Raw genomic sequence first — 13,660 nt, 5'->3', positions numbered from 1 at the left:
CCCCTAATATTCTGTGATTCTGTGAATATTTGTATTTCGATCAAAAAGACTGGGAGAGCTGTCAAGGCGATGCTAAGAAAGAATTGTATACGAAACACTGTGCTCTTCAGAACTATCACTCAAGTGGTGAGTGTTCTAAACTAGGGTGTTTTTAAACCAAACAATGTGAATTTTGCGCTCGTGAAAGGTGCCAGATTGACAGCCCTAGAGACTGAACCCTTCTATTTATCCACAGAACAGGTACAGCACAGACAGCAGCACTGCGAGCTTCCCCACAGTGTCTCGTCCCTGTGTCTCAGCCCTGTTCTGGAGGAACCACCTGTTGAGGTGAGAAGGTAGTTCAGTCTCTTCATGTCCTGTCAATCGTTGGCCTGACTGTTAAAACCGTCAAGCAGGGGGGTCAACTCGTGCAAACTGGGATGTAAACCTGTAGAAGCAGGGCTGAAACAGTCAGCACATTTGCTGTAATGTGTGATGTGCTGCACACGTTTGATGGTGCTCTGATTGCCTTTTAGCTTCAAGTGTGACATAGGCTGAGATTAAGGAATTGACTTTGAATCCAAAGCCTCTATGATACCTTTGCAAGTATCGTCATATTTTGGTACTTTCGTGCATGTAAGGGGGCATTTGTGTTAAAATCGATCTTGGTTCAAGGCCATCAGTCTATATTTAAATAATTATGCTGGCGCCATGCAGTCCCTTTTTTTTTCCTCAGTAGTTTAAGGGATAGCTCTAAATGTCATACGGTATTATGAATAGCAGAAATGGATTTTATAAATATACACTATGCTAATATTTACTCTTAGTCTATAAAATTAAGTCGTTTACCTGATTTCATGCATGTTATAAAGCGCTTGCTGTCCATGCCCTTTTCCTTTTGGCACTACAGCTTCTATTTAAGGTCCTTGTGAGCTAATACAATGTTTAAACACTGATACTTTAAAAACTTGCTTTCCTTTGTAAAAATAATAGGAAATTGGATAGATAATAAACTGTGTGGGTTAATTTACTATCTACAGTGGGACAGCACTTAATAACGCTAGGAAACAGGGAAAGTGGTTTGAAATTTAAGAAGTAGAAAAGCTGGAAGTTTCCCAAGCTCCAGCAAAGAAATCTGCTTCAGCAACCCTGCAGTTGGAGAGATTTATCCAAGCTTAGCCTTTTATTTTGTTTTTGACTTTGAGGCTGTTTTTCAGCTATGACGAATTTTTATGTAGCAAACTAAAATCTTGGTACTGGTGCTTTTATGGTAGTGAGGCTTTGCTTGTTTGTTTCTGGGATTTTTATTGGCTTTTATTTTTTTTAAAGAAGCTAGAACAAGGATATGTAAGAATAGTCTCACAATTTGAGAAAATTTCTTGGCCAAGTTTTAGATACTCCGTTGAGATAACTAGAACCATTTAACCTTCAAACTTATAGTGAGAAAGGGATTTGTGTACATGTGTTTAACTTTAAAACATTTATTTATATTAGTAAATACTTGAGACCAGTGTTGGTACTGATGAAGCAACTCAACTGAGCTTGTGGGTTTTTTTCTCCCAGTTGTTCTCTGTTTTTGTTTGTGTTTATCTGCACACCTCATGTGACACATCTGAGGATTACGAGAATACATTCATTCAGTAGCTACTGTGCTGACTTTAAGGATTCTGGATAATGGCAGAATGTTTGAATTCTTCATCCCCTCATGTTTCAAATTGCTGGTATTCCCTCCTGAATCCAGTCTAGGAAATTAGCTATAATTACTATAATGACAGCTAATTGATTTACCTGAGCCTTTCCTCTGACATGTTGTCTTTCATCTGCAGACCCATTCCGAAGAGAGACCGTTCCAGTGTGAGGAATGCAAAGCCCTGTTTCGGACCCCATTCTCTCTACAAAGACATCTGTTAATCCACAACAGTAAGTGCTAAGTCAGAGAGGAAAAACAACTTCCTCGCTTCTCACATTTGACTGAGAAAAACAGACATGTGGTACCTTGCTATACTGAGTATCAGGATTCAACTCTAACCCCAGGGAGTTAGAAAGTTCAGAGCCAAATTCAAACCTTTTCATTAAATGCACTTCAACGCAAATCCAAATATGCTGTAGAAAATCTAACAATTTGTTGAGATCTGATGACAAGTGTTATCTGTGATAGCCTAACCTCCATGTTAAGAAAGGAGAAATGAAAGCAGAGATAACTTGGTGGCTTACTCAGTTTTTGTAGGTAGTCAGATTTAAAACTTGAAACTGAGGTTCTCTATCCTGTGCTGGCCTGAGGTAACGTTTCCTGCTGCTGGCATAGAACTAGCAGTCCAGAAAAATGCCGTGGCCATTTTTCCTCGTGAGGGAAGCTTGTTCTTGGCATTCTGTACTGTTTAACTGACTGGGTAAAGATTTATTTTTGGTGGAATTTTCTCCATCTTTAATATTTATAGAGCACTAGACAACCATTCAACCTTGTGAATGTCAGCAGTTTAGATTTTAGAAAATACTCATGATCTAAAAATCCTTGCAGCTTAGAAGACAGTACTTTGATTTGGGGAATATGTTGGGGAACATTTAAGAAAACCACAAACCTTTTTCTTTTTTCTAATCTCATATAACAGTGTTTCTGTTAGATGATTAGACTGGAGTGTTCATTTTACAATTAGCTTTCAAAACTTCTGCAATTTCATCAAGTACTGTAAAACCTTCCAGTGTTAAAAGTTAAAAATAATGAGGGGAAAGTGTTCAAAACCTGCTCAGTAATGTGTATTCTAATGAACCAAGCATTTGCAGAGTATCCAAAAGCAGTAATATACAGTACACAGAACTGTAGGCCTTGGTAAAAACATAGAGTTTTGGGGTTTTTTTTAATAGGATGAGAGCTCGGGAAATTTGAGATCTTTGAGTTAGAGTTGTGATTTGTGGCAGGTTTAAGTGTTCCTGAACCACCACTGTTTAAGGAAATATTCAAGGTATCAGCCGGTGAAGTGCAGTGGCACAGGTGTGGTCTAGTCAGTCTTCCTTGGTGCAAAAGATGACACGACTTGCTGAGGGAGAGGGTGGGTGTCTGAATGTGGTAGCTTCTGCCACCTTAGCTAAAATAGTCTCCAAAATGAATCAAAGCCTTCAACCAATACTATTTCGTGTTCTAATTAATCACAGGCACGATTTTTAAACATTTTTTTTCTGACCTTGTGGGAAAAATACCACAACGGACTAACTTAACAAGAAGGCCTTAGTACAGCAGAACGTAAGCAAGGCTTGTGTAGTCATACGGTGTCTCTCTTGTCCGTAGCCCCATTAAAGACAGACCAGTAGCAAAGTGAAAGTCATTACTGGGATGAACTGAAGAATAAACATTTTTCAATTCAAGGCTGTGATAAAAACAAGAAGCTCTGCTGTTGTCTGAGAAGAGCTTGTGTCCTCAGCGGAGAAATGTAGAACTCTTCCCCTCATGACATAACTCTGCGACTGACAGCTTGGACTGCCGCGATAATGTCTCATATTTGAAATAACTCAGAAGTACAGGCAGTGTACTGCTGAAATATTCTATATTCTGGATATTCTATAAAGAAAGGAGAGAAACAAACCAGAGTCTCTGGACTTTACTGTTCTGTCTTGTAGGAAAGAAAAAATTATGAACCTTGAAACTTCTTACATATTTTTTACTTTCAGTATCCCCATATGGTAAAAAGGAGGTTCATTGTAATGATTTCTCTCAAGAATCCCATCTCTTTTTCTGTCTCAAAAGATGTATGCAGGTTTTCAGAATACAATGTCTCTTCACCTCCCTTAGGTAATTAATTGAATTTAAAACTCTTAGCAATATTAATGTGGCCTCTGCTATAACCTTCAATGATATCACCACAGCTGGAATAGCAGCATTGCTGTAAGACTTAAACCTTGTCACGTGAGTTTGCCTTTGCTAATTTGAATGAGATAGGATATTCAAAGCAAGTACTTTTTGGTCTGAAAATTCATTTAATTTCAGGAAGCTATAACTTACAATGTAAGTTTCAAAAGGTGAAGCCTATTTCATCTTTTTGCTTGTTACCATACAGGGAGTCTGTTACCGGAGGAGTTTGTAAAACCTGTGCTCCAGTTCACTGGAAGCCCTTTCCATTGTTTTCCATTTCACCTTTTTATCTAAATAGGGGGAGAATTGCATTTGCCATTTCTGGCTACATTGTGCCATGATTACTTTCTTAACTTCCAAATGACATTTTCACCTCATGTGATTTTTTTTTCTTTGTGTTCTCAGGACTCTGCTTTTCAGTTGTCTTTGCTGGTTTTATTCACTTTTCTGAAACAATAAGTATTAGTGTATTTCCAAAAGAATTTGGTATCTTAAACCCTTGTTTTTCTCTTTATAAGGTGAGAGGACCTTCAAGTGTGATCACTGTGATGCTACTTTCAAAAGAAAGGACACATTAAACGTTCATATTCAAGTTGTGCATGATGGACACAAGAAATACAAGTGTGATCTCTGTGACAAAGCTTTTGTGACACCCTCAGTTCTGAAAAGTCACAAAAAAGTGAGTTGAATCAGTTCTCTTCATTTTCGTTCTTTCTGTGTCCTTAAGGCCACGACTAAAGGTAAAATCCCAGATGCTTCTGCGTTTCTGGTTTGTCATTAGAAAGCTGTGATGGTGCTTAACATCCTAAAATGCTTATTGCAATAGCGGGATTACTGGTGGCGTGCAGAATTTGCAGCAGGCCGCCTATGTGTAAATCCAGCGTAGGTACACCAGCATCAGGGGTATGGCAGGATGGGCCTTGCTACACTGCTCTTGCTATGAAATTGGGGTAAACTTTGGAAGAAAGTTTGCTTTGCTAGCTTGGCCTGAGGTCAGATTTACGTTACGGGGAAGCAACGTGAAAAAAGAATTGAATCAAGAACAAATCAGCGGAGGGTAATCAGCTCAGGCGTGAGAGTTTGTTGAAAACGTATTTACATTATTTGCCATGTAGTATGCACTTTATATATGTATGTAAAATGTTGAAGCTGGAAGAGTGTAGGTTTAGACTAGATATAAGGAAGCAGTTCGTACCCCTGAGGGTGGTGAGGCACTGGAACAGGCTGCCCAGGGAGGCTGTGGATGCTCCATCCCTGGAGGTGTCCAAGGCCGGGTTGGATGGAGCTTTGAGCAACCTGATCTAGTGAGAAATGTCCCTGCCATGGAACTAGATGATCTTTGAGGTCCCTTCCAACCCAAATTGTTCTCTGAATCTATGTTCGTAACAAAAATTGAGTGTAACTGAGGTACTTGGTATGATTAGGGGGCCAATCAGCTCAGTTGGTTGAGTGTGGTGCTGATAACACCAAGGTCGTGGGTTCGATCCCCGTTTGGTCCCCATATGTTGCCTGATCTAGTTGAGAGGCGTCCCTGCCCACGACAGGGAGGTTGGATTAAATGATCTCTAAGGTCCCTTCCAGCCTAGGCCAGTCTATGATTCTATGATATTTTCAGCTCATGATTATGGTGATTTCTTTTGTGGGCTTTTGAAGGTCTCGATCTTTCATTAAATGGATGTTAATGCATTTGCTGTCTGTCTGCCTTCAGTCTGTTTTAAATGCTGCTTGTCTTGAATTCACTTAGGGAATTACAACTGCTGGAAAATAAAATTTCCTGTGTTTGAGTGACATACAAGATGTATTTCTCCCAGATACACCTGCACTTTTGAAGAACTGGAATAAGCTGAGGTTGTCTTGTTGGTAGACCTCAGTCCATGTAATATAAGATGACTGAGTTTCAAATAACCTGGTTCATCAATTGTTTGGCCGGTGAAATAATTTGAGTTCTGCTCTAATAGAGAGAGAACTTTATATTATAGGATATTCTTCCTTTTGCCCCTTATATTTCTTTTAGAATTAGAAGGAATAAAGTACGTTTGGTTTTCAAGCCTGAACAAAGGGCATACCAAAAAAACTTGCAGTTTGCTGATGATTCTGTTTTTGGGGAGCAAGACTCTGATTGATTTGGTTGGAAAGAACAGACTGCTTTTCAGGCACACAGTCCTTTTCATCCTTATCTACTTGTTTTATTCCCTTGAGTAACTGACTTAACCTATAATACTCATACATTGATTTGAGATTAATTTTTTGTGAAGGATCTTGCCAAAATGAATTGTGAGATCCCAAATCAGAAATATTACCTGTATTGTTGATGAGTTCTGCATAAATTTTTAAACTTTTCCTCTACAGAAAGCTTAGTACCACTTACTATTTCATGTTAACAGTGGCCATATTACATACATGTATTGATATTTAAATGGAAAGCAGCTACTGTTTATTGTTTATCCCTATTTTCTTTGACATTCCTTCTTAAATGTAATGGCTATTGCTTTGTGGTGTTGTCACACTGGGACTAGCTGTGTGTTTGAGTGCCTTGTAATTGTAATGTAGTGGTGCAGAAATTCTCTTTTTTTCTTTTTTATTTTGGGGGAGATGGGAATGAATTAATAGCTATCTGTCTGCTATTTGCCACTGTTGTTGTTAGAGATAAAAGTGATTTCTGAAGAACCCTGTCCTAATCAAAAGGGATTTAACATTCATATCCCAGATGTCAGGCAATGAAAACTATGCAAGTATTTCATCCAGTATTGAAACGATATCTTATGTACTCTTGCTTCATCTGCAGCATAACAATTACTATGTGAGATAAGGTTTTTTATGATGTAATGAAGAATATGTCACTTCAGTGTCTTTCATAAAAATAAGAACTAATTTCTCTATCTGAACAGAGTCCTACGTAACACTTGCAACCCAAACAGTCGGCTGTACATATACTCTGATGTGTTATCTTTCCTTTCCCATTTAAATTAAGAATTATAAATGAAGAAACCAAAAATTTTCCACTTAAAACAGAGTCATCAGAGTTAGAAGGGAAAATTATTCAATAGGCTGATAAATCTTCAGTTCAGAATTGGGTGTTGAAAGTGCAGTGTGAAGAAATGATGAGAACCCGTGTATGTAACTTAATTCAAGGTGATCTTGCTATTGACCACACAGGTTGGGTGGGAGAGCTTGTGACTGCCTTTTTCGATTTTTTTTTTTTTTTTTTAATATCAGTAAGGCACTTTAGCCTTAAAAGCATGGTATCAAAGACAGGCACAGCGTATGATTTAGCTTTAGTGACAATTAAAATATACCCGTAGTGATGAGTTCTCTAAATGCAGTCTGATTCTAACCTTTATTGCAAACTGGATAGGATCCAGTCTGTAACTGGTGTTGACTGGAATCACCGAGAACTTGCCCTTTGAAGCACTGTTGTCTGTCATACTGGAGATGAACTGATGGCTGACTTTCATTCATAGGAGACAGAAATCATATGTACAAACCTCCACAGAGACCTTTTAAAGCTCCAGTTCCAGTTGGCAATGGGAAAAGTTAGACTAAGTTAGATAACCTCTTTTCATTGCGTTCCATAATGTAATAAAATTCTGTGAAATTACAAACTTTTAAAAATAGACCCGTTTATGAAGATGAATTTTATTAGGTAACCACATTGTTGTTTGTTGCTTTAGAAATCACTATCACAGATATCAAACTGAAAAATAGGTGTCTTATACTTGCATTCATAAAAATACACAGAGGTAAATTGGACATTTTTAACTGTAACTGTTTAGGAAATGTTTTGCCACTGATAATGAGATTTGTTGAGAAGTTTTAAAGAAAAATGGGAAGAACACATATAGCTAATTCCTTAGAATCTCTGCCTGATATGATGGTATAAAATATAAAATGGAAATAGTAGTGGTCAATGTCAATACAGTTAGAATATTCCATATTTCACTTCCTTTAAACCTATGCTGAAGGTTTCGTTCTTGTCTTTCCCCACCTGTGTAGACTCACACGGGAGAAAAAGAGAAGATTTGCCCGTACTGTGGACAGAAGTTTGCAAGCAATGGAACACTGAGAGTTCACATTCGAAGCCATACAGGTACAGTGTTGCTTATTGTAATTAACACTTTCTAAGTATATAAAAAAGTATCTGTAAGTCTGTCCAAAATTGGTCTGTCTACAAACAAATGCAAATTTACAGATAAGTGTAACATTATCTTTTTTAGACATTTTACGTGCCTAATGTGTAAAACCAGATTCTATTTTCAACTGTAATTATGTATGAATATTTGTGTACATATATATTTTAATATTTTTATGTATATTTAGTATGAGTAAGTTAATCTCTGTGGCTGCTAATGTGTTTTGAAACTCTGGTTTCATATTAACGTAGCTTCTGACCTTATCATAAACTGCGTGTTACCCAAACTAGAATGTTCTAGCCTGAGTTACGCTTAAAGGAACATCCAAATGTTACTCTAGTTCTTCCTTAAAATCTCTGGATTCACATTCCAATTCTTTTTGCAGGCAAGTCTGCTTTATTACCTTCACTAGTGCGGTGTTTTTGTTTTTACTTATTTCACAGGTCCTTTTCTTAGACTTTAAGTATGTTTGCTGTGCATTATCCATGCTATACGTCACGTTGCATAGAGTAGAAAGGCCGTAGTTTTTCAAGGTGATAGGGCAGATAGCTTTTTGGAAAATGCTTTATAGCTGAATGAAAATGCTTCTCATGCATGTACTGCTACCAGTTAGGTTTAATATTTCAGCTCTCTCCAGCAGACTTTCTGAAATTTAGGAGTTGGGCTAAAGTGAGTTTCATGAATCCACACCAGAGAGTTCTAACCTTGACTGTAGAGCCTTGCAAAATTTGTAGCGGCTATTATGTGAGGAACAGTAAGAAATGACTTATTTCAAGTAGAAAGCCACCAAAGATTTCCAGTACTTTTGTAATTTCAATACAGTGGGAGAAGCTACCTTGCCAGGAGATGATACACGTTGCAATTATTGGTATATGCAGCGTGAACGCAATTTATGGAAGAATAACACTGCACAAGGAAGGAAACGTGCAAGGCCTCTTCCTTTACCTAAAAATGTAGAGGCACTCATTGTAGAATGAATAATTTGGGAAAATGCCTTGCTGAATTAATTTATAATGGCCTATGATAAATGAACTCTGATCCTTTACTCTTCCAGTCTAGCTGCTATTGTGATGTCAGTCGCGTTTTTGGCGGACAGTTTTGTGGTTCCCGTCCATCCCTGTGAGAATCAACTGAAAAACATTTTCACGGTTGTTTTTTATGTCGTCCTGTTATGATTCCTGACCGTTTATTGATTATAGTGGTGAAATGTGGAATTAAAAAAAAAAAGGGGGGGGGGGGGGGGGGGTGAGGTGCTGCTAAGTTGTGACTTGTGCCTTAAAAACTAAGTTATATGGCAAAATGCCATTTCTGTTGTTCTTCCAGAGAAGTGGTTTTGAATTATGCTGTGCCTGAAGACTTCAGCCAAGTTGTTCATGATCAGAATAGAGGCAGAATAATCACAGGAGGGAATTCTTGTGCAGTGTTCAGTGAGCCTGAGGAGGCAGGGCTTTCTGAGGAGTAGCCTGCATCATTTCCAGAGAAAGGAAGGGTAGCCGGGCAAGGGAATCTGTGTCATCTGCAAACAGTGCAAAACACGCTGAGTACACGTTTGATTGCTTTTAGGAATGAAGTTTGCTGCATCATGAAAATTCTTGACGGCTTTTCAGAGGTTTTCAGAGCAGTAAGAAATTCATGAAACAGGAGAGCCACAAACTTACTTTGTTCAGTGATGGATGTTGGGTTCCTAATATTGTAGTGTTGAATACTTCATGCTCTTGGTATCAAATTCTGTGGTTTCGAACTGATTGTTTCCAAACTGTGCCCTCCTGTGTTTTGTTTTTTGAGGTTCTTTTTGGTCAGACTTCAAAGTATCAGTTTTCATTCTGTGCTAGAAGTGAAACAACCAGCCACTGTCTGTTTTCAGTAGAAGATTCATCTTTGTGGATAAGCCTTCAGCTGGTGCTAAGCTTTTGATGCAACTAAGCAGTACACCCTAAGCGTAAATATTGTGAGGACCTTCATGTCTTAGCGATTACAGCTGATTAGGTTTGAGGTCCTGGTGCAGATGTTTGTGTTATCCCATTTTCTGTGCACATGGTCAGCTAGACTTTGTTTTATTAGCTACTTTATATAAGAGGCTTTATTCTGTATTTACAAAATAAAGCCAGGCGGAGCTCTTTGAAAAAGACTTGTGTATCAATTTTTAGCCTTTTTTCATTTACAAAGCTGTTGTTTCTGAGAGTTGAGGTTCTTGGGTACCCTCCTGATTCTGCTTTGGAATTGTGTTTTTTATATACTTTAATAATTTGCATCTGAAAAAGGAAGTTCAACGAGTTTTGACATTTATTTACAGCATGTGTTCTTAAATATTGCTACTCACAGATGTGTGTTTCCTCCATAAGCTGTTTTCTTCCCTCTTTTATCTTGGAGTAAGACTCTGTAAATGAGCCCTAACAGTACTTGGCGTTTTGCAGAAACCGAGCTGGTTCAGGGTGAGTGAATACGGCTGCTTGCGCATGTATCGAGGGAAGGGGTTGATGTTTGCATCTGAACCTGGCATATTGCTCTGTAATCCATCATCTGGGCTTCCAGCCTGGGCATGACAAGAGCCAGCGCTCTGTAGGTCAGCTGAAACACTATAGCACATTCTCCCCGTGCTGTATCCTGTGGGTTTATGACTTCTTAGGGTCAGAGGGAGCTGGGGTTAATTCAGCAAAAGAATCCTCTGACTGTGATATAAATTCCTTGGCTCGATCATAAATTGTAAAAGAAATTCTACGGTCTGCTCCTCGGGCTTGAAAACTTGGGGGCCAGAAGGTTAATTACTTCCCTAAAGTTTCAAGCAACTTTCAGTGTGAGCAGTTACTGGCTGTGGTTTGTGCAGCTTCGCAGCTGCCTTGTGCACAGGTATTTAAACATGTTAATTGCTGTCTCTTGTGTGTTCGTGTATGTATTTGTGTGTGCCTATGAGATATGTATGTATATACACACACATGCATTTTACCTGATATTTATACTCTTGCTTTCCCTAATTACCTGTTTCCTACTCCCAGTCCTTTATGCTGTCTTTTACCTTCTCTGTGACATAGGGACTGGTGAGGGACAACCGATGACCATACACGTCTTCCAGAAAATGCTTACACATGCAAAGAGAGGTTAAAACATAACCTTGTTTTGCTTTTTCCATCACACTTACTGAAACTGCTGTTAATAGACGGTCAGATATCTATGCCTTCACATCTGTGCTAAATGTTTTCAGAAGAGATTCATGTTTCTCTTCTATACCATTTAAAAGCCATGACTTAATGTGACATTCTTACATGTTATATTCTCTTGATATGTGGAAAAAGCAGCTTTATTTTGTAAGCACGAATTGAGAAGGTTCTTTGTGTATTTGCTTCCATATACATTAATAAAAGATAATACCAAGAGATTACATTAAAATAGCAAAAAGCGTTCAGACCATGGGCTTCCGTATCCCTTCTGTGAACACAGTTAAGCTTACCTTTTTGGTTTCCATTGCCACGATTAAAAGCTGCTTCATAAGCTCATGAAAACATTTCATTGTACTTTTTGCTTGTAACTTTAGATGTGCTGATTGCCTTCTTGAGATGTTTCTCATCCTTTGCTTTTGAGAACCCGATGTTACGGTCCTAACCATTTCTGGTCTTTTGCCATTGTAGTCCAATTTCTACAATTTGATTAACTAGGCCTTTGAGCATATTTGAAATCACATTTAAGGTCCAAATGTATAGAAATCTATGTTCAAATTTTTCATTTTCATGTAAAAATTCCTGAGTAATCTAAGAAAATATTAGCTATGGGGTTAAAATAAAAATACTTGCGTATTAACAGTAGTTTAATCATCTATGAACATAAAAACTTCAAAGAAGCTGAAGGAAGTAATGAGTTCAAGTACAGTATAACTCCTTTTTATTACTGTGTAAAACATGTCTCGGAGTTTTAATAGCTAAACAGGCAACTGTTTGTTCATGCACATGAGAAATATCACGCAACCCAGGTCCTCATTTTAGCAAATCTTCTGACGAAGATTCACCTTACAAGTGAATTATATTTTCGTACATTAAAAAAAAAAGATAAAAGGGAAGTTTCAAGGAACTTCCTCTCGTATCACAACAGAGTATGTGATGCACATGAGAAATATCACGCAACCCAGGTCCTCATTTTAGCAAATCTTCTGACGAAGATTCACCTTACAAGAGAATTATATTTTCTTACATTAAAAAAAAAGATAAAAGGGAAGTTTGAAGGAACTTCCTCTCATATCACAACGGAGTATGTGAAAAAATGTATCTGTATCTAGTCAGTGAACAGCTTGCAAATGTCCAGAGATAGGCTGATTCTATTCCATAACTTATAAATGATCTTTCTTTTATCTACCAACTTGAAAAAGGAGCTTGCAGAAGGCCTCAGAGGTAATGATTCTGCATTTCTAAACCTCTCAGATTATTCATCATTGTCCTATTTATCTCCAGGCAACAGTTAAATCTTCTAAAGTACCTGTAAAGTTTCATGCAGCTGTCAGCTTCTTGTTGTCTGCTTCCGTGAATGAAGAAACGTCCTTATAAGGGACAGATTATTTGAATGCTAGTGGCATCTTTAGATCAAATGCATACACTTCCAAACATTTGGCTGACCACTGAATTCACTGGAGTCGTAGATATTCATGTTCCACTCATAAGGAAACCAAATTGCTTAATTGCACAGATAGATGCAAAGAATGAAACGTTTTTTCCTGTGTTGGGACTTTTTTTTGTGTCTAAAATCTTAATGGCACCATCGAACTTAGAAGGTCTGTAAGTAAATAGTAATGGTAGTTATTTCATGCTTTACTGTACAGATTCAGATAGCCTTTGTATTTTGTAGGATCCTTTACTAGTTTTCATAATTTGTTGAATTATAAATAGCTAAAACCTCAATTATATCACGAAAATTTTTATGGACTGGACAGTACAAACATCTTGACTACTCCTCCTAACTACAGGTAAGCTGAATTCTGTGAGTAAATTCAAACCTTAGAGAAAACAAACCTTCTCAGCTGTGAAAATAGCACTTCCACGCCTCAAAAAGTAAAACCTAAGTACTTGCAAGAAAGACTATTAATAGAAAAAACAATTACCGAGGCAATCTATTTTTCCTTGTTTTGAAAAGAATAGCATTTAAGAGTTTTTTCTTTATTACATGTAGGACCATTTGTAATGAATGGGAAATACATTTGGTTGAATCACATAAAAGCAGTTCCAGTTCTCACTTGTCACTGGAAAACACACAAGTATGGGTGCTTGATTAGAAGACATATTAGAGGACATTCACAAATATATAGGCTTAGTGTGGTTAATTATTGGTGAAGAGACAAAAAAAACCCCAAACCAGAAATATTTAATCTCTTGTCCTCACAGTTTGCTAAGTTTGAATGCTGGTTAAAATAAAAAATGCGTAAAAAATGTCTCTAGTAGAACCATACCTGAGTACTCTTTCTCCATTCTCATGGGCAACAGGACAGTTCTCCTCAGGGCAATCAGAGCTGTTCATTTCCTTGTCGGACTGACGAAGAGTATAAAATTCCATGTGTGTTTGGTGTTTCTGTGTCTTGTCTCAGCTGACGTCCGCAAGTATTCTACCTTTGAAATCATCAGCTTGTTTGGTTCCTGGAATGAGCAAGCTGCTCATATCTGGGTACTTGTGTATCTTCTGAAGCGATGACTTTTGAGTATTTAATGATTGAAGTATGTGCAGACTAAAATTT

At 37.8% G+C, this 13,660-nt stretch overlaps 1 protein-coding gene across 1 annotated transcript in view; it reads left to right on the top strand.

Moving 5' to 3' along the window:
* Positions 1-235: 235 nt before the first annotated feature.
* LOC104280657 (PR domain zinc finger protein 5-like) overlaps positions 236-13,660 on the top strand; it is a gene marked incomplete at its 5' end in the record, with an annotated part of 33,554 nt that continues 20,129 nt past the window's right edge. The window contains 4 exons of the mRNA XM_009878380.1: positions 236-327; positions 1,806-1,899; positions 4,342-4,502; positions 7,817-7,910. Of these exons, the coding sequence (XP_009876682.1) occupies positions 236-327; positions 1,806-1,899; positions 4,342-4,502; positions 7,817-7,910 (441 nt within the window). The remainder of the gene's footprint in view (positions 328-1,805; positions 1,900-4,341; positions 4,503-7,816; positions 7,911-13,660) is intronic.

The sequence above is a fragment of the Apaloderma vittatum genome, unplaced genomic scaffold (assembly GCF_000703405.1).
Source record: "Apaloderma vittatum isolate BGI_N311 unplaced genomic scaffold, ASM70340v1 scaffold4711, whole genome shotgun sequence".
NCBI classification, from domain to species: Eukaryota; Metazoa; Chordata; class Aves; order Trogoniformes; family Trogonidae; genus Apaloderma; species Apaloderma vittatum.
The sequence above is the reverse complement of the archived record's forward strand: the minus strand, read 5'-3'. Positions and strand labels throughout refer to the sequence as shown.